This window comes from Branchiostoma belcheri, unplaced genomic scaffold (assembly GCF_001625305.1).
Source record: "Branchiostoma belcheri isolate BF01 breed outbred unplaced genomic scaffold, Haploidv18h27 scaffold178, whole genome shotgun sequence".
NCBI lineage: Eukaryota > Metazoa > Chordata > Leptocardii > Amphioxiformes > Branchiostomatidae > Branchiostoma > Branchiostoma belcheri.
The window spans coordinates 403,782-423,448 of record NW_017803246.1 but is presented as its reverse complement, the minus strand read 5'-3'; the positions used below and the strand labels follow the sequence as shown (position 1 = coordinate 423,448).

Here is a 19,667-nt window from a genome sequence, read left to right as displayed (position 1 = left end):
CGGGGGGTCGCAGCACCACGGGAGGGGGGTACGGAACCCCCACCAGCCTGGGGGCCCCCGTTTCTGTGGGTGTTGTAGGCCAGTAGGGGGGTGTAGACCTATGGAGGGGGGAGGAAAGTACATGTACTTGGGGTAAGAGGCAATTAATGTTGTTTTTCATGTATCTGTATCTGTTTTAATTTGCAGATGGCCCATCAGCCATAACCATCAAATGAGCTGTCACAACTTTACCTTTGTAAATGTTCTACTTTAAAATTATCTAGTGAGGATAATGATGATGATGAGTGAGGATGCTCCTACCAACAGTGCTTGGTGGCAATGGATTTCACTACACTGTTCCATGATAAATTGAGTGCTTAGAAAAAAGGAAATTTTTGAGTACTTCTTTACCAGCTTTCTACCAGCTCTAGAGCAAATTATAGCACAATCTCATGCTAGTGGCGGTTAAAAGTGTTTCCCACCCACCTACAATCTAGAAAAAAAAGCAGCCAACACCACCAAATTCACCTGTACAACATGTGGCAGAGACTGCCACTCAAGGATCGGCCTGTTCAGCCACCAGAGAAGGTGCTGGACCCCTCCTGGACCAGGCCCATCGTCTACTGAAACGGACGGTGGCTGATGATGGGCATTATATATAAAGGAAACTAAACCAAAGAAACAAGTCCATACCTGACTGATGATGTGCTCCAGCATGACCAGCGAATGCCCGTTCAGGATCCCGAACTCAAACACTTTGGGGAGGGCCTCGTTGGCTTCCTCCATGTCGGTGGGACAGTCTACGGTCCCGAGCGCGTTACGCAGGAAGAACACGCAGTCCTGGTCAGACAGCTCCTCGGGGAGGTGGTCCATGCACACGAACAGGTACGACCGCATCACGGTCTGGATGATGATTTTCTGCAGGGAAAAGATGAAGATGATGAGGAAAGAGTTTATTGTATACGTCATCCATGCCTCGGATTTGGAAGGCTAGGTACAGGTATGAAGCCAAAAACACAATAGTTCAACATACATAACTATACAAATTGTAGTGCTAAGCTTTAGCCAAGTAGAGTCAACTTCTTGCTTCTTGGTTAAGTTTTGTACTGCTTTGCAACCCTAATCCTGGCAATAATAGCTGCAGCATTTCTGGGTGTAGATAGTGAAATACCAACTTCAAGTTTTAAAAAACAATTTTTCACTTCTTTGGGCTGTACAAAGTATACTTTAAATTAGCATGCTACGCTAGATATCAGCTTTTCAAGAGTTTCTAGTCAAAGTAACACTAACACATTAGCAGATTGGATTGACAACAACTCACTGTTTGTCTGGACTTGGGCATCTCCACCTCAGGTGTGGCTGATGATGCCCCTTCCTGTCCCTCCTCACCACCCTCCTCCCCCTCCCCTCCGGTAGTGGCACCTTCCGTCCCTGCCGGCTGATCTGCTTCACCCTCTACAAGAAAAATGGGTCAGTAAGAAAAAGCTTCACTAGTACTCATGGTAGACAAAAAAATGCCATACAGGTAACAGAAATCAATACTATATCAACACTAAATATGGATTTAATTTAAACACAGTTACAGCTACTGTATAGAACTAAAACATCAAGTACATACTTTTGAAAAGACTTTTAGAGTAATAAATAATTAGACTTAAGAGGCGGTTAAATTCAAGTTTTGACAACAAGTGTGTTGGGTTCTTTAATGTGCAGAGATAAATTACTTTAATTCCTCAGATGGGGCTCCCAATAAAAGAAGAGCCAATAGCTCGAGACCTTAAGCATATCAAAAGAACCCAGCACACTTACAGAGAGTATCAAAATGAGTAGGGATCCTTCCATCTAGATCTGTGAGATGGATCAAACCTTACACTACAGTCTGGTCTTACACAGATTGTACAATATACAAAACAAACAGCCAAGCAGCCATGACAAGTTAAGGACCCATATCTGACCTGCGGGTGGTGCGGCGGGTGTTGTGGCCCCTGGGTCCGCCCCTGCGTCCCCCTCTGCCCTGCTGACACCCCCTTCCCCCTCTCCCTCCCCGTCCCCACTTCTCTTATCGTCATCACTGCCAGCCGCGCCGTCATCTACAGGGATATCTGGAACCTCGGGTTCTGGAACAGATGGCAATCAATCAATCAATCAATCAATCAATCAATCAATCAATCAATCAAGAACAGTTATGGAAAGTTATGGGAATTTCTATAGTAAGGATGGGGGTTCTGAAACAGTCAATCAATCAATCAATCAACCAACCAATTGATCAATCAATCAATCAATCAATCAGTAAAATAAATCGAGAACAGTTACTAGTAGGGAATTAGTTATGGGAATTTCTATAGTAAGGATGGGGGTTCTGAAACAGTTAATCAATCAATCAATCGAGAACAGTTAGGGAAAGTTATGAGGATTTCTATAGTATGGTAGGGGGGTTCTGAAACAGAGTTAATCAATCAATCAAATAATCGAAAACAGTTGTTGAGTTATGGAAAGTTATGGGAATTTCTAAAGTAAGGATGGGGTGGGGATCTGAAACAGAGTTAATAATTACTTTGACATGACGAATTGGCACTTAATAATACACTGTGTTATATTAATGTCAGCCTAATGTAGTATAATTTGGCAGACTATGACAATCTAGCCTCTTCTTTTTAACTCCAATTAACCAGTAGAGCATTGAAAATAGATCAAAGCACATAAAGGAACTTACTCTGACATGTAACAAGTATTTGGAATCACTTAAACGGAACGTTCACAATGTAACGTTGTTGATGTAATTAACGTTGCAATCAATTTCGCAAATATTGAACAGGGGGTGTGTCATCAACGACAACATTAACTTTTCGGCCCTAAAACCTGTAAAACCAGCAGAATCTTTCAGTTTCCACCTACCACATTCTACCTCCACCTCTTCTTCCTCCTCTTGAGTTTGACAGTAGAACAGAATGGCTGTGGGAGTCCCGCTCTCGGGACTTTCGTTCAAAAACTTCAGAATCTTCCTTTCGTACTCGCCATCTTCTCGGTTCAAGAGTTCCTCGAAAATCTCCGGATCTTCGATGTCCAGACCTGAGTAGACTTTGTCTCGCATCCATTCCAAACGTACGTCGTCTAGAGCCATGTTGGGTCCAAAATATTTATATTTACAGCACTAAATACAAGTCCATCTTCTCCTTCGTGCGAAATCTTCAACTCATTCGACCCGCGCAATCTTTTAATTGAGCTGAAAATAGGAGTGATGTGGTTGATGAAAATAGTCCGACCGGCTTGGGGGAATACTGCAAAGTATTTTCATTCCCACGCGCATATTTCTGTCTCTTAGTAACACTATGGCTTTGGAATTATTTTTTTGATCGTCAAATTTGATTTTGGTTATCTTTTAACGATTACGACTGCGGATGAATATAGTTCAGTAAATTTGTGACAAGGCTCCACAACAAGCCGCCGGTTGCTAGGGCGCCATGTTTACAAACTTTTTTCGAGCTTGACTCCGGTCGTTTAGCCTTTTATGCATTTCAAATTCACTGTAATATGCACTTAGATCTCTTGTGGATGTAATTAATGCATCAATTCGATTAGTAGATCTGCCTTTCGTATTTTACGGTACGAAGAAGGATTACTTTCTCGTTGCTAAGGCGCCATATTGGAAAACTTTGACAAACGTTTTGATTGGTGAAGGCTCTGCAAGGAGTTCACGAAGAACCCCGACTACCTTTGGGGGTATCAAAAAGGTTTGAAGAATACTGCAATTCTTTTTAAAACATCGTTTTGGCATATTTAAAGAATCTCAAAGTAAAGGACACTCGTTGTATTTTGTAAGAACTGTAAGAAATATACACAACAAATCTCTTTTATACCTTCCTATGAAGTCCATTCGTGGTATTTTCTTATCAAACGTAAATAGGTGAGCTGTAGAAGCGGCCTCTAGCAGTTATCATTAATACTGCAGAAGATTGGTAGCGCCAAAACGTATCAACATTGAGAATGTCTAACAAAGAACAAACATCATATAAGCATTCAATATATGGATATCAAAATATGTAACAGTTAAATATCAAGTCGTTAAGTTTTTCAAACTAGCCATCTAAAGATATTTTTATTTCTTCTGTGTTCTTTCAAAAGTTTTTCTTTATGGTTGGTTGTTATCAGAGTTCACTCAAAAGGTCATCGCGCATGCGAACTAGCGTAACTCACCTGTTTGAAATTTTTTCGATCACCAGCTGAGAATCTTACAACAAACAACAAGAATCTCACGTTTTTGTAAACTTCCGGACTGTGTTTCGTTCAATTCTCTCGGTGACTGAATTATCACACGTCAACAGGTAAGAAAGTAAGTCGAATTTTCTGTTAAAACGTCGCAAAAAATGTGAATTCGATCCAGTTTGAAGTAACACTATTTGTAAACAGACAAAAACCTGATCAATTTTGCAAACTTGCAAAAATTGGTGGTAATTTAGTATCGAAAGAAATCTAATGCTGACTACTTCAACTTTCACAACATCTGAGATTTTTTAAGGAGGCTGAAGTAGCTGTTGAAAAAAAGGAAGCACGGCTAGGAAAATGTTCTCATGTCAAATATTTTTTTGCTTGTCTACTACTAGTATCTGACAATAATTTGTACATATAGGACATCGATCTAAGAAATGCATATAAAATGTTAGAAATCAAATTGGACCATTGACAGTACATAAAACACAACCGTTCGCTACACTAGTGCTTTGCAATAAAGTTTATTTTGTTGTTGTCCGTGTTCAATGTCTAATATACTAGTAGTATCGCTAGACTAGACGTGGTCTCTTTTTTGGCAGTGGTTTCAAGTTCAGTTCAGCATCAATTGTCTCTCTAGGTAACTAACTCTTGGTGACTGCTTAATCATAAAATCCCCCCCCCCCCAACACACACACACTGTGACAGCCATGGCCCTGCCCACCTTCCCCTCCAAGTTCCAACTGGCACGTGCGGAACCAACTTGGTTATAGTATTTGTCTTGTCTTGTCAGCAGGGCATGCAATTTAGCCACAGGCTAGTTGGGCTGCCCTGGATGTGTGTGCTGAACAGTCAAACCAATGTATAAATGAATAAACAAAGTTTGTTTATAACCCCCCCTCCCAGACATGGCCCTGCCCACCCTCCCCTCCTACTGGCATGTCCGGAACCGACTTGCGGAGCAGAGGATCCTCCGTCAGCGGAACCACGAGGCACAGTTCCGGGAGACGTGGGACAACCATGCACGCTACTTCCACAAGTCCAACGTGCAGACGGCTAAGGGGGCCCACTGGTCTTCTCATCGCAGCTACCAGGACAGGTCTGTTTCTAGCCTGGTTACCAAACTAGCCTGGGTGCCAGCCTCCGTAGTTTCCGCCCGCTCCCTAGTAATGTCGCTGGCTACCACAAACAGTATAGCCAGGGAGCAGGCAGAAACTATGGAGGATAGCACCCAGCTGCAGGCTATTACCAAACCTATTATAGCTCTCGAGTCCTACAGCCTCTCCGCAGGTCTCTGGAGCTAAGATAATAATGGTTTGGTAACCAGGCTAGTCTGTTTAAACTAGCATCTGTTTTGGTACATCCAGGAAGAAAGTATATTTGTTTTGGGTGGCACTGGAAGTTTGTGTGTACATGTATGTTTTCTGAAAAATAGTCACTGTGATAAACGGGGCTTGATGCAGGTAACATTGAAAATTATGATTATACCTGCACCAGACAAATTTTACCTGCACCACTCACTCAGAATATAGGAAGTATGGATCATTCAGAACCATTGCCATTATGTCTTTTATACGTCTTGTACGTGCATGGTTACTTTTAATACAGTAAATAAAATCTACACACACCTTAAAGCATATAAACCCAGCACATAGACCAGTGCATGTAGACATCAGAAATACCTGCACAGCCCCAATTTTACCTGTACTAAGATGTATATGCACACAGCAGTATTTTAACAATTCAAGCCCTGCAAGTTTCTCACAGATAATGCTGTTCCCCCCAGCATGGAAGCCTTTAATACAGCAGCAGAGAAGGAGGCAAAGTCGGCCCGACTGAAGGAGCGGAGAGAGAGACTGAGTGAGCTGCTGAAGGAGGAGAGGGACACGTACGAGGCCGAGCTGAGGGGGATGTCGCTGGATAACTACAGAAGGATGGAGGCTATGAAGGAGAGGTTTGTATCGTCAGAACGTTCTGCACCTGCGCAAAATCAGTAAATTAAATATATTGTGCATAGCACTTTGGCAGAACGTCCCATATAAGGTTGTATTTGCGCATATAAGGTTAACATCCCGTCTGTAGTTTCCAAATGTTATGTCAGAAAAAATATCGTCTGCAACAGGCAAAATTCTAATGCAACATTGACCCAAAATCCAACAAAAACAATGAAAAATCGGGGCTCTGCGCAGGCGCAGTACGTTCTGCCGTTATGCTGGTTTGTATGTACTAATGGGAGATCCTCACAATCCCCAAATCCTCCTGACTCACAATTAAGAGTGTCCTGATGGCCACTGAGCACTAAAAGTTAGGCTGGGACAACTGAAAGGTCACTTTGGGACATTTTTGGGACAATAGAAAAATAATCATTGTTTCTTACATGTATGCACAATCAAGTGGGTATTGCTCACCATAGCATATCATATGTACACAAGAACACTATGAAAATTGATTTTTAAAATGACAATATTTTTTTCTCGTAGGGCTGATCACCTGAAGGAGAAAAAAGAAACCGAAAGAAAACAGGTGAGAATCAACCCTTCATGTTCTGAAGACAAATTATTACTGAAGACATATTGAACAATGAGATCAGTTACTTTATTTGGTTACTCAATGTATTTGTACTCCTCAATGTATTTGTACTGTATTTGTATGAAAAAGAGCAATAATGTAGTTTGACAGTCTTGATAATTGTAGCAGCCAATACAACATATTGTTTGGCACTACACTTGGTAGCAACTGATAATTATTATACACTTGAGTAATTAACAATGCATTAGGCTTATTCTGAAAATTATTCTGACAATTATTCAATTATTTCTGCTTGATACCGGTTAGTTTTAGCTTTAGTTACACTCTTCTAGTTTTAGCTTACCAAATCGTATATGAATGAATAAAAAAATGTTTGGTCCTACTGAAGGCAGGTATTTTAAGCTCTGTACTGTTTTGTGATGAGACTTTTTATTTTCCAGCTTGCTGAAGTCAAGTTAAAGGAACATTTCAGAAGAAACAACCCTGATCTCAGACAGGTAATTTGCTAAGGATTAAAAAATACTGCTGACGAAAAAGATCAACATGAAAGGAAGTATGTACCATGGTACACAAAGTTTCTGACAGAAAGTATAGATACATGAAAATTTTCACTCAGTTTTCATCAAATTAATTCTAACCTCTTATTTTTTTGCTATATGTATACATCCTTACTTTGAATTGAATGCATTGAGCAAGAACCAACAAAATAAACTTATGCGGCCCACTGAAGACAATATCGTAGAAAGCACTACTTTTAAGATATTAAAATTGAATGTCTCACTCTGTTGCACACGTTTTGTGACCCAAGATTCCACAAGTCTATGAATCCAAATAGAAATTTTTGCTGTTAAACAATAATAGAAATATTCTAGACTACTACTTTTTCCAGGTGTATTTTGAAAATGTGCTAACTTCAAAAGGGTTAGCTGTCAACATCATTACATGATTGTGTGATTTAGATTCCATGTTGCCAGCAGTATTTCTCATAAAGATTAAAAAAAACATGATAATACATCAAAGATATAATACTATCAGACGTATCAGTGTTCTTGCCAGGCCTTTTGAGCATAGGGGCCCATTGGGGTATTTTTGGGGGAGAACATTAATAAATATTGCTAAAAAAATGAAAATATAACTTTAGAATTAAGCTATATCAAAGGGAAAACCTGAACTTCACAAAATCTGCCCCTCAAAAAGTGAGAAATAGTGTCTCAGGGGGTTATGAGTTTCAATTTTTTTTTCGTCTCAATGTGTGACTTGTGCCACGAAAGTTGCCCTTCTGTACTTGACCCCTATGCTGTGAAAAAATCCTGGTGAGAACAGTGTAATACACATTTTAGATGTCATAGTGAAAATCCTACATGTGCAGTACAGGTTATGTCATGTGACCTAATGTCTTAAGATTCCTCCTCCTGTCTTTAGATTGAATCTGAGCAGCACAAGCAGCATGTTATCGGGGCCTGGAGTGACCAAGTGGAGGAGAAGGAGGAGGTAAGAACATCTTAAACTTTACTTACATGTGAACTAATGCCTTAAGTTCAATCCAACTTCCTTCAATTATTTGTGCAGCAATTTTACAGTACAGTGAATAATGATAACCATATACTTATTTAATGTTTTAAAGTTTTAAGGCTTACTTGAAATTTAAAAAAAATTAAAAAATCCTTCCCTTACCATAATTGTTATATAAGGTGGTGCTTTCTCAGCCTTATATACATGTAAATATAATGTCACACATCTGCACAAGCATGTACACTAGATGTTGAAGCATTTTAGATTTATACTACTAGTATAAATGTACTGTACATGTACTAGTATGATGCATGCAGAATAGAGTTACATACATACGGTCTAATAGTAAATACAGTCTTAATATTACTTCCATCAAACATACATGTACATACACACAGGTTTTTCTTTCACCCTTATCATCTTATGAAGCTCAGGCTTCTACAATACTGCAGAAAATGCTAAACATTGATACTAGTGCAATAGGTAAAATTTTTGCAGAAAATGCTACTATCGGTAACAGTAAACTTCAAGTTCAATACTACTACAATAGGTAACAGTACTGCAGAACATGCTACAGTAAACTTCAGTACTACTACCACAGTAATAGATAACACTATAATAATTGCAGAAAATGCTACTTAACTGTACAGTTAGCAATCTTCAATATGTCTACTACAAATTACAATAGGTAACATTATAATTGCAGAAAATGCCACAGTTAACATCAATACTACTGCTGCAATAGGTAACGTTTTTGCAGAAAATGGTACACATAACTTCAATACAACTACAATAGGTAACATTATAAAAATTGCAGAAAATGCTACTGAACAGTAAACTTTAATTATAGGTAACATTGTTGCAGAAAATGCCACAGTAATCTTCAATACAACTACAATAGGTAATATTATAATAATTGCAGAAAATGCTACTGAACAGTAAACTTCAATACTACTACTGTTCACAAGAGGTAACATTATATGATTGTAGAAAATGACACAGTAAACATCAATACTAAGTGCAGTTGGTAACATTTTTGCAGAAAATGTAACAGTAAAGCTACTAACTAACAGCTACCATAGGTAATTATTATTGCAGAAAATGCCACTTGACAGTAAACATACTATTACAATAGGTAACATTATTGCAGAAAATGCTGCACTAAACTTCAACACTGCTCATAGTAGTAAGTGGTATCCTTGCTACTTACTTCAAATAAACTGCACAACTACATCATCTTCATCACTTCTGAAGTCTGCAGTAAGTTGCTTATATTATAATGAATATAAGTTGCTGTTCATCTTATACAATTGTTGTGCAATAAAATGATATTTACACACAATACTACTGTAACATATACTTTTCTTTTTCTGATAAAATTGCTGTCTTTAATTTTATCATATTATATTAAGGTAAGAATATGAAAATCATATTATAGTCTAAATCTCAATTGGTCAGCCAAAAAAAATGCCTTGTTATTTTAGGTCATGATTTTCATAGTTGTGATGCTCTTCATTGCTATCATCTGGTTTCTTAGAAGGCACCTTTACATTAATATTTGCCTCATCTTTAGTGGGTATGGTTTTCACAGCTGTTCCAAAACTCTTGTTTTTAGCAAAGCTCTTGAGACCTGGGTCTTTTGGTTTGGGGCTCCGTAAATTTTGTGGTGTGTCCACATCCTTGTACAAATGAGGTTGTGAGATGTCTGACAGAGCAGCAGCATCTTTTTCACAGGGTGGGGGGAGTTCGGGAGGCTCATTTTTAGTGAGTGTATTTTTGTCAGCTGTTCCAAAGCTCTTGTTTTCATCAAAGCTCTGTAGCCCTGCTGGATTTTTCAGTGGTTTGGGGCTCTTTTGTGGTGAGTCCACATCTTCATACAAATGTGGCTGTGAGTCTGTGTCATTACGGGGCCGGGGTGGAAGTGGGGGAGGCTCATTTTTACTGGGTGTATTATTGTTGAATGTTCCAAAGCTCTTGTTTTCATCAAAGCTCTTTAGACCTGGATTTTTCAATGGTTTGGGGCTCTTTCTTGGGTCCACATCTTCATACAAATGAGGCTGTGAGTCAGCTGACAACGCATTGGTATCTTTACGTGGTGGGAGTGGGGGAGGTTCATCTTTAGTGGGTGTATTATTACTGACTGTTCCAAAGCTCTTTAGACCTGGTTCTTTTAATGTCTTGGGGCTTTTTTGTGGGGAGTCCACATCTTCATACAAATGAGGCTGTGAGTCAGCTGACAGAGGATTGGTATCTTTACAGGGTGGAAGTGGGGGAGGCTCCTCTTTAGTTGGAATATTTTTGTCAGCTGTTCCAAAATTGTTTTTAGCAAAGCTCTTAAGACCTGGATTTTTCGATTGTTTGGGGCTCTTTTGTGGTGAGTCCACATCTTCATACAAATGAGGCTGTGAGTCAACTGACAGAGGATCAGCATTTATACAAGATGAGGGAAGTTGGGGAGGCTTGTCATGTTTTTGAGAAACATGACGTACACGTATGTTTCTGTTTTGTGGTACAAGGGCCTCATTTTCACCACTTTCTGCACCTGCACTTTCATATTTTGGGTTTGCTGTTGTTTTAACAGTTTCATGCAAAGTGGAATGTTCCTGACTCTGGTCCTGACTTGTCTGATCATTTTTACATCTGTACACTGGATTGGGTTCTGATTCTGAGGCAGCCTGCTCTGTGGTGTATATTACATTTCTAGTGTCCATTGTTTCATCAGTGTTATTCTGACTCCGGTCATGATCTGTCGGATCGTTTTTACATTTTTTGTACACAGGGTTAGACTCTGAGGCAGGTTCCTCTGTAGTGTATATTAGATTTCTAGCATCCAGTGATTTATCATTGGTGCTGGTCTGGGACTGGACCTGTCCTGTCTGATCATGTTTGGTGTCTATATCTTCATACTCGTGACCACAGTTAGCTACTACAACAGCAGTAGTGTTTGCGTTTGACCCAGTGATGGCCTGAGACTGGCCCTTCCTTGTGTGATTATGTTGGTTCATATCCTCATAGTGGTGATCTTGATCACTGGTTGTTACAGTAGCTGTGGTGTTTGTGTTGAGTTCATTGACAGCCCAAGACTGGCCCTGCTCTAGCTGATAGTTAACATTGGTCTTCAAAGCAGCGCTAGCTGTGGTGTTTGTGTACAATTCACCAGCAAGAGTTTGAAACTTGCCCTGTCCTGTCTGATTGTAACCACTGGCCACTAAAGCAGCTGTGGTGTTTGTGTTTGTGTTTGAGTTAGTTTTGGAATACTGGCCCTGCTCTGTCTGGGTATTCAGATTCTCATACTCATAATCACTGGCCACTACATGTACAGTAGCAACTGTAGTGTTTGTGTTGCTCAAACCTTCAGTCTTAGGAACATTTGGATCTTCAATATGTTTGCCTCTGAGTCTGACTGCATCTTCATGTTTTGGGGGCAAGTTCTCAGCGTCAATATCTTCGTAGACATTATTTGACTCTAAGGCAACTAGTTTTTTCTTCACTTGAAGACTTCTATCATTTGAGACGACGTTGGGTTGACCCAAAGGAGGTATCTTGGCCCTCCTCTTGTACCAGATTGTGAGAAAGATGGTACCAGTCAGGACAATGCCAACTATCGGGCCACAGACAGAGCTGGCTATGAGGGCAGTCGTTGGGAAACTGGGATCAGATTCATGAGAAGTGTTGTTCTCTGGCTTTCGTGTGGTAAATGTGGGGCCTACAGGACATGCTGTTGAGTCGGCATTTTGTTTAAAGTGCCAGTGATAGTGTGAGGTGTGGGGGAGCTGGCCAGAAGCAGGCATTATGGTTGTTGTTGTTAACACTTTACAGATCAGCTGTTCTGGGTTGATATCTTCAAGCTTTCGTCCTTTAAGCTTGGCGGGCTGGGAACATACTATTTGGTCTTCAAACAAATGAGACCCTGTCATGTTTAGCCTGAAGGGAGCCATCTTACAGTCACACTGAAAGGGGTTATTTTTAATCTTGACCTGAAAGATAGATGCCAACAGGCCATAAACTGGCATGGGGAGGACAGATATCCGGTTTGACTCCAGATACAACATTTTAAGCTGTGGAAGATCTGAGAAAGCCCTTGGATGAATCTTGGTTATTTTGTTACGGTTGAAGTTCAGATATGTCAGGGGTAGATACGAGGACGTGTTTGTGAGATTTGAAAATGTACCAGGACGAATGCTTGATATTTGGTTTCTGTCTAGGTACAGGGCTATGAGCTTTGGTAGATTTGAGAATGCACCTGGCTGAAAGGTTGTCATTAAATCAGTTATTTGGTTGTCACTCAGCCACAACTCTTTGAGTTTTAGTAGATTTAAGAATGTACCAGGTTGAATGTTATTTATTCTGCTGAAGCGTACGTGAATCGATGCGAGAGTTGGTAGATTTGAAAATGCTCCAGGCTGAATGATAGTTATTTGGTTATGGTCTAACCACAACTTTCTGAGCCATGGTAGATTTGAGAATGTACCAGTCTGAATGTTTTCTATTCTGTTCTTCAGTAGCAACACCCCTGTAAGCTTTGGCAAATTTGAGAATGCAGCTGGCTGAATGTTAGTTATTTGACAATAGCTTAGATCCAATGCTGGGAGCTTTGGTAGATTTGAGAATGCACCAGTTGGAATCTTATTTATTGGATTTCCAGCTAATAACAAATCTGTAAGCATTGGCAGATTTGAAAATTCACCAGGCTGAATGTTATTTATATGATTGGAGGTTAGCTGTAACTTTGTGAGCTTTGGTAAATTTGAGAATGCACCAGGTTGAATGTCAGTTATTTGGTTGTCATTTAGGAACAACTCTTTGAGCTGTGGTAGGTTTGAGAATATACCAGACGGAATGTAAGTTAATAGATTCCCATCTAGGCACAACTTTGTGAGCTTGGTTAGATTTGAGAGTGCACCAGGAAGAATGTTTGTAATCTGACAGGAGGTAAGGGACACTGTTTCCATGTTCTGAGTGATGTGGGTGAGGTTCCCAGGGGTTATGTAGGAATACCTGCAGCTAGATTCGGAAAAGTTTGGCTCCTTCAAGATGATGAGAAGGAAAATCATGAAGCGTCGAAGCATTCTTCCCATGGTGTCCTGCCAACAAAAATTATTCATGTACATGTATATAATGAATTATAATAAGTAGCACTGGACCTAAATAAGTAAATTCCAAACATAAGCAAATTTACCAAGAAATTATGGCAATGGCTATCTAATACCTATAATATTGTCATAGTCATTTTTGATTCATGAAAAAATCTAATGTCACCAGTGGATGTTGCCCAAAGGCAAAAGAAAATTGTTTTCAGTTGACTCCTTATGGAAATTTTAACTGCACCACTTGCAACCCAGCATTTCTTTGGAATTGTGTCACAGATCCAAACTCTAATGTAACCAGGTTTAACAAAGACATCAAAAAACTTACACAGCACCTACCGGTACTTGCATAATTTATGTTGTATGTACAAAAATATTACCAGGGCTTGAAAAGCTGAATCATATATTATATGATATAAAAAAATTGTTGTATCAAATCTTGAATCTTAAATCTCCCTGAACAGCCTGGACTTGGAACGCTAATACGGTACTTAATTTGAAGGGAACGTACAGATAGTTTACTTCTACATTTTAGAATGAGTAATGCTGACTCTACAGAAGAGATTTTACCTTTGAAGTTTGTCCAAGCTTTAGTCTGCAGTCTAGTCAGGATAATTTGTTCAGCAGTTGGAGAGCCGCTGTAGCAAGTTGTGAAGAATTTTTGGTTCTCTAGTTGCTGCTCAGCTTGTAGGATACGTGCTTCAGCTGAGCAGTATCTGGGTAGATTTAAGTCTTATTCATAAGTGTTGTGTTAATTGTCTGGAGCTCGATCTTTGAATATTAATTGATACTTAAGCATGTTGCTTACTCCAGTATTAATTTTAATACCTTTATTTTCAGACTTTTTTGGCTTCAAAAATTTTGATGATCCCTCAATAGCATAAATTTATTTTCCTTCAAATGCTTTGAGTAGAATAAGGTTTGGGCTGTGTCACATGTGAAAATGTCTACCTCCTACTATACAGTTCACTCACCCTCATTATAAAACCATTTGCGTAACACTTAAGCATGCATATTCTAATTATCTACATGTACCTGGGGTTAGACCATTTGGTTTCTTTGGGGACCCATGGAGGTTTTAAATTAATAATTGCATTATTTGCAGAACCTAGAATAAACCTAATCCAGTTGCTTTATCTATCTTTATTTAGGTTGTGTCAAATGTACATTTATCTACATGTATGATTGTCTAACCTTCATCAATATAACTTAGGGAAAATGCATTTCATCTCATTACCTGCCACCCCCCTCTACAGAGACTTGCCAGCGCTCGTGCAGAGGAAAAACACATCGATGACGTCATGGAGAAACAGAGACTGGTCGCCCTCGAAAAACAGAGGGAAGAAGAGATCAAGAGAAGGAAGGAGGAGAAGAGGCAAGCAGGCGTTCTGAAAGAACAAGTGGAAGAATTGAAGGACAGGGAAAGAGAGGTACAGTGACAGTCATACATTTCAGTATAGAGTGATTTCTGTGTTATGCATGCAGTACCTGTGCATTGTGATAGAGGCACTGCTGATACAAGAGTGGGTTTGCATGGCCTGTATATTTTACAAGCACAAAGTACAGTTAAACCACTAAGTGACTGACCACCTCTGCATAAGGACAACCTGGCCATTGTGACTTTTTGGTGGCCACTTACATGTATTCCCAGTTTGCCTCAAGCATTATGAATAGTGACCACCTGTCCACATAGACCAGATTTTCTAAGTCCCCTGAATGGTCTTCTTGTAGTCTGATATAGTTTATGGTGAATGAATCGTGTACTAGGATGTGACATAGAGTATAGAGCATACTGAGTATAGAGGCTTTTGTGACATGGAATTATTATAATTGTTTATATATCTTAATAATGTTGTATTTTTTTAGGCTGAAGGCCTGAAGCAGGAAGAGGCAGAACTGCTTAGACAACAGTGGGAACTGGAGAAAATGGTGAGGTTTTGAAACGTACATGTATGGTGGTTTAAGATCTAAGGAAAGTAAAATGATCTTGAACTAGTTAAGGGCTACTCTTCCACTGTTGATGACAGAGAAGACAATGCATGTATACTCTGTAGTTTGTAGTTTCAGGTTCACTGAGAGTCAGGACTAACTTTGTCATAATTGTTTTATCAGCATGTAGATGAGCAAAACGTAATGTTTTGCAAAACTTATCTTTGCCAACAAGAAAGTTCTTTTTGTTTACTTTATAGGATGCAGAAAGAAAAGCTTTTGAGGAACAGAGAAAGAAAGCAGATCTTGGGTAAGTCTTACTAAGTACATGTAGTTATTGATGAATGATTACATATTTGATAACAATGTCATTATGATAAAAATCATATCTACTAAGTACTATAGATATTTCTGTTGAAAATGTTTGAATTTGAAAATTTAGTTCACTAATTTCTTGCTAACAGTACTAGTATTAGTATGTCCGAATGAAGAATAATAGAACCATGTTTTGAGTTACTGTTAAGCTGAAACTGGATGTTGAGATGTCCCATTTGTCTGCAGATCTTTGATAATCCTACAACACGCTAACATTAATGCTGAAACTGGATAGTATTACTAAGATGTTCCATTTCCTACCGTTGTGTTTAGGCGAGCTCTGTCCAGGCAGTACAAGATGCAGATGAGAAGGAAGTCACAGCAGGTCCAGGAGGCACTGGTCAGTCACTCAGCTTCTTCACGCCTTTAACCTTTACTCTGCTGAGGGCTCATCCCAGCACTAAAGTTGTACTGATAGCAGGGGTTGTAAGCAGGGTGAGGGTTAACCGGGAGCCTCCCAGCACCAGTTCATACTGAGGGGTTAAGTCAGAAATCAGCAGGATCAGATATACAGCAGAAATAACTCTATATGAGAGTTAACTTAGGTTTTACTTAACATAAAATTGTACCAGGTGTGTTGCAACTTATCGTGAATTAACTTTTTCAGGGCTGAAATGGCATCCTAAGGCACCAAGTTTGTAAGAAACACCAGACTCATGTTGCTCTGTCCCTGTCTCCAGGAGATGGACCGTAAGATCCTAGCGCAGCTGATGGAGAAGGGTTAGGGTTAGGTTAGGTTAGGTTAGGTTAGGTTAGGTTAGGTTAGGTTAGGGTTACGTTAGGTTAGGTTAGGTTAGGGTTGGGTTGGGTTGGGTTGGGTTGGGTTGGGTTAGGGTTGGGTTGGGTTAGGTTAGGTTAGGTTAGGTCAGGTTAGGTTAGGGTTAGGTTAGGGTTACTGACGTATTGATGATTGTTGTCCCTTCCTCCAGGAGCTGGACCATAAGATCCTGGCAGCTCTGATGGAGAAGGAGGGTTAGAGTTAGGATTAGGTTAGGGTTAGGGTTAGATTTAGGGTTAGGTTAGGGTTAGGTTAGGGTTACTGATGTACTGATGACTGTTGTCCCTGCCTCCAGGAACTGGACCGTAAGATCCTGGCCTCGCTGATGGGGTTAGGTTAGGGTTAGGGTTAGGTGAGTTAGGTTAGGGTTAGGGTTAGGGTTAGGTGAGTTATTTACTGACGTACTGATGAGTGTTGCCCCTTCCTCCAGGAGCTGGACCGTAAGATCCTAGCCTCGCTGATGGAGAAGGGTTAGGGTTGCTCCATTATTTATGAATTATTTACAGATTATCTACTGTCTTTTCCTCTAGGAGCTGGACCGTAAGATTCTGGCCTCGCTGATGGAGAAGGAGGAGGAGGACCGGAGGCTGCAGACGGAGCGACGGGAGCGAGCGCAGGCGGACGCAGCCTGGATGAAGGAGGTGGTGGAGAAACAGATGCGGCTGGAGAAACAACGGGAGGAAGAGCTGGACGAGATGTACAGGTGAGACAAGGGTGGGTGGGTGATGCGTGGGTGGGTGGAAGATGCGTGGGTTGGTGGGTGGGTTAGTTAGCGGGCTCAGGCCGACACAGCCTGGATAAAGGAGGTTGTGGAGAAATAGATGAGGCTGGAGAAACAACGGGAGGAGGAGCTGGATGAGATGTACAGGTGAGACAAGGGTGGGTGGGTGATGCGTGGGTTGGTGAGTGGTTGTTCTGGTTGGTTGGTTGTTTGGTGGGTGGGTGAGTTGGCTGGTTGGTTGGTTGGTGGTTTGCTGGTGATTATAGTGTTTGTAATTCCATCTTCAATAGGACTTGTATGTGTCAGTGTCTTGACTAACATTTCCTGATGTTTTTGTGTCAGGCACGAGGCCGAGCGACAGTGGGCCAAGCGGGATGCGGAGTGGGAGCGGGAGAGGCTGGCCAGGGAAAGGCTCATGAAGGAGGTACAACAACAGAGTTTGTCATCTAATGAAAATAACAAGATTAATCCTGTGTCCTCTGACATTGTATCACGTTTGATTCCTTGAGGCCACTATGACCTGGTTTTTATTATTGGAAACACTACTGTAACTGATGTTGGTAAATGCCATCATGAGAACACAACCTATGACCTCTTGACTTGTAACCTGAATGACCTTGGGACCTGAATGACCGTGACCTGTGACCTGAATGACCTTGGTTGGTACCTGAATGACCTTGACCTGTGATATGGATGACCTTGACCTGTGCCCCGAATGACCTTGACCTGTGATCTGAATGACATTGACCCATGAACTGAATGACCTTGACCTGTGACCTGACCGCCTTTGATCTGTGACCTGACCCGGTACTTGACCCGCCCCCCCCCCCCCAGGTTCTGGAGGAGCGTCAGGACCAGCTGGCGGCTAAGATGGCGGCGTTGCGGCGGCGCCAGGAGGAGGTTCTGCGTAGTCGGGAGGACCTTCTGCGGCAGCTGGAGGTGGCCAATCGGCTGGCTCGGCAGGAGGAGGAGGAGCGGGAGAGAGCCGTGCAGGAGAGGAGGCAGGAGGTCCAGGGACAGGTGGGTTTGCGGGCTCCCAGTTTTTGACTTTTGAGCTAACCAGCAAAAATCTAGGTGCACCACTTAGCTACTATGAACTTAAAAGTAGATCATCATATGAAACCTTAATTTGCACGTTGAGTTTTTTGTACGTAATTTTATGTAGAAATGTGCATAGTGGAAGTATCATGATTTTAGAGCAAGAAAGCAAATGACTGAGAAATAAAGAAACTTCAAATACAAACTTTTGTGATAATCAATGATTGTCAACACTAAACAATCATTATTGAGACGTTTTCTTTGACTTTTTTAGATCACGGAGCGTCGTGAGCGCCAGCGCACAGCGAGGGAGCGGCTGGAGCAGGAGCTGGCGCAGGAGAAGAGAGCAGAGGAGGAGTATGAGGAAGTACTGAGACAGGAGGCGGCACGATTGAAGCTGGGGGGCTTCGAACCAAAGGTGAGCGGTAGTGATTTGATTTGATTTATTGAAATTGCAACAGTGCATGCAATACATGTGGAACAGAGGCAGCTGTTGCTGGTGTTGTGTCCCACACATAGAACCAAATACAGGACGGACAATACTCATTTTCACTTGAGTCTGGTGGGGAAAGTTCGTTTTAAGTGCCTTTCTCAAGGGCACAAGATCAGTGGCATGTCAGGACTCAAACCCGGGACCTCTTGATTGCGAGCCGCGAACGCTGCCGTTGCGCCACACGAACCCACACAAAGTGGTAGTGACGTGGTAGTGATGTTATCCCTAACTAACTTAGACTGAAGCTTTTGGATTAGGAGAGAAAAAATTGTTATTCTTACATGTAAGTCTTCTGATATAAACCTAAGCTAGACTGAAACTTTGGGGCTTCGAACCAAAAAGGAACTGCATGCCCCTCGGTGTAACACACCAGCTCAAGCTGAAAATGAAGCTGGGGGTGAAGCCTGCTATCCCTGATTGCCTGCGTGTGGTCCAATATAAGAATAAATAATGACTGTGCTTTTCTTCTTTTCTGCAGTCCTATCCAAGAAGTAGGCGATCAGCTTGGGACTGAGGTGGACGACAACTGTAATTGTACAGCTACAAATGAGGCTGCTGGTTAGAATGAAACCTCATCTGTGTTGGCAGAATCATAGCGTACATATTGTAAGAACACAATGAAAATCACTTACCGTACAACTTTTGACAGCACACATCTCAGACATCAGATGAAAGAGGATTTGTATTATAATGATTTTCATTGTGTCCATTAGTTAAGTATGCTGCTAGTTGAAGAATAGAGACAAATGCCTAGTACCTGATATGCAGTTTATGGGAGATTCTAGGAACTATTTCCCCTTTTCTGTAATAGTATACATGCAGGGATCAAGTTATAACAGGATTATTCAATGCTGTTAGCATGTTTGAATTGCTATAAGTACTAAATGTTTCTACTTAAGTCAGGGCTTAAACGTTTAAGTCATGTATTCAACATGGGTTGAAGGAAATTCAGTGTACATTATATTATCATGGCTAATGTTTATACTGATATTCTCTTTTAATTGTCACAGCATGAAAAAA

The 19,667-nt window shown here is 40.8% G+C and overlaps 3 protein-coding genes across 4 annotated transcripts in view; 1 reads left to right on the top strand and 2 right to left on the bottom strand.

The window, feature by feature from the left end:
• LOC109467205 (dynein heavy chain 10, axonemal-like) overlaps positions 1 to 892 on the bottom strand; it is a 57,734-nt gene extending 56,842 nt beyond the window's left edge. Inside the window, exons 1-2 of the mRNA XM_019765149.1 lie at positions 673 to 892; positions 38 to 98 (exon numbers count right to left, since the gene is read on the bottom strand). Of these exons, the coding sequence (XP_019620708.1) occupies positions 38 to 98; positions 673 to 876 (265 nt within the window). The 5' untranslated portion in view covers positions 877 to 892. The remainder of the gene's footprint in view (positions 1 to 37; positions 99 to 672) is intronic.
• A 206-nt stretch (positions 893 to 1,098) lies between these two features.
• LOC109467192 lies at positions 1,099 to 3,766 on the bottom strand. Its single transcript, XM_019765136.1, has 4 exons — positions 2,875 to 3,766; positions 1,935 to 2,096; positions 1,301 to 1,434; positions 1,099 to 1,128 (listed from the first exon to the last, which is right to left on the bottom strand). Exons 1-4 carry the CDS (start codon positions 3,098 to 3,100, stop codon positions 1,099 to 1,101), a joined length of 552 nt encoding a protein of 183 aa, XP_019620695.1. The 5' UTR covers positions 3,101 to 3,766.
• A 387-nt stretch (positions 3,767 to 4,153) lies between these two features.
• LOC109467212 (trichoplein keratin filament-binding protein-like) lies at positions 4,154 to 19,624 on the top strand. 2 transcript variants are annotated; one of them, XM_019765157.1, is made up of 15 exons: positions 4,154 to 4,301; positions 5,092 to 5,284; positions 5,972 to 6,139; positions 6,666 to 6,708; positions 7,155 to 7,211; positions 8,137 to 8,205; positions 14,570 to 14,743; positions 15,180 to 15,242; positions 15,503 to 15,552; positions 15,891 to 15,957; positions 16,926 to 17,098; positions 17,459 to 17,540; positions 17,951 to 18,136; positions 18,429 to 18,572; positions 19,126 to 19,624. In XM_019765157.1, exons 2-15 carry the CDS (start codon positions 5,094 to 5,096, stop codon positions 19,159 to 19,161), a joined length of 1,503 nt encoding a protein of 500 aa, XP_019620716.1. In that variant the 5' UTR covers positions 4,154 to 4,301; positions 5,092 to 5,093; the 3' UTR covers positions 19,162 to 19,624. The 2 variants fall into 2 exon arrangements, with proteins under 2 accessions (XP_019620716.1, XP_019620715.1); XM_019765156.1 differs by having other exon boundaries at positions 4,154 to 4,309.
• Positions 19,625 to 19,667: the final 43 nt, after the last annotated feature.

Excerpts from the sequence above, each read along its gene's own strand:
- LOC109467192 (XM_019765136.1), bottom strand. The coding sequence starts at position 3,100 with ATGGCTCTAGACGACGTACGTTTGGAATGGATGCGAGACAAAGTCTAC. Across the intron at positions 2,097-2,874 it reads AGAGGTGGAGGTAGAATGTG|AACCCGAGGTTCCAGATATC; the intron begins GTAGGTGGAAAC and ends CATCTGTTCCAG. Across the intron at positions 1,129-1,300 it reads TGCCCAAGTCCAGACAAACA|AAATGCTGCAGCTATTATTG; the intron begins GTGAGTTGTTGT and ends ATCTACACCCAG.
- LOC109467212 (XM_019765157.1), top strand. The coding sequence starts at position 5,094 with ATGGCCCTGCCCACCCTCCCCTCCTACTGGCATGTCCGGAACCGACTT. Across the intron at positions 15,243-15,502 it reads AGTGGGAACTGGAGAAAATG|GATGCAGAAAGAAAAGCTTT; the intron begins GTGAGGTTTTGA and ends TTTACTTTATAG. Across the intron at positions 18,137-18,428 it reads GGCAGGAGGTCCAGGGACAG|ATCACGGAGCGTCGTGAGCG; the intron begins GTGGGTTTGCGG and ends TGACTTTTTTAG.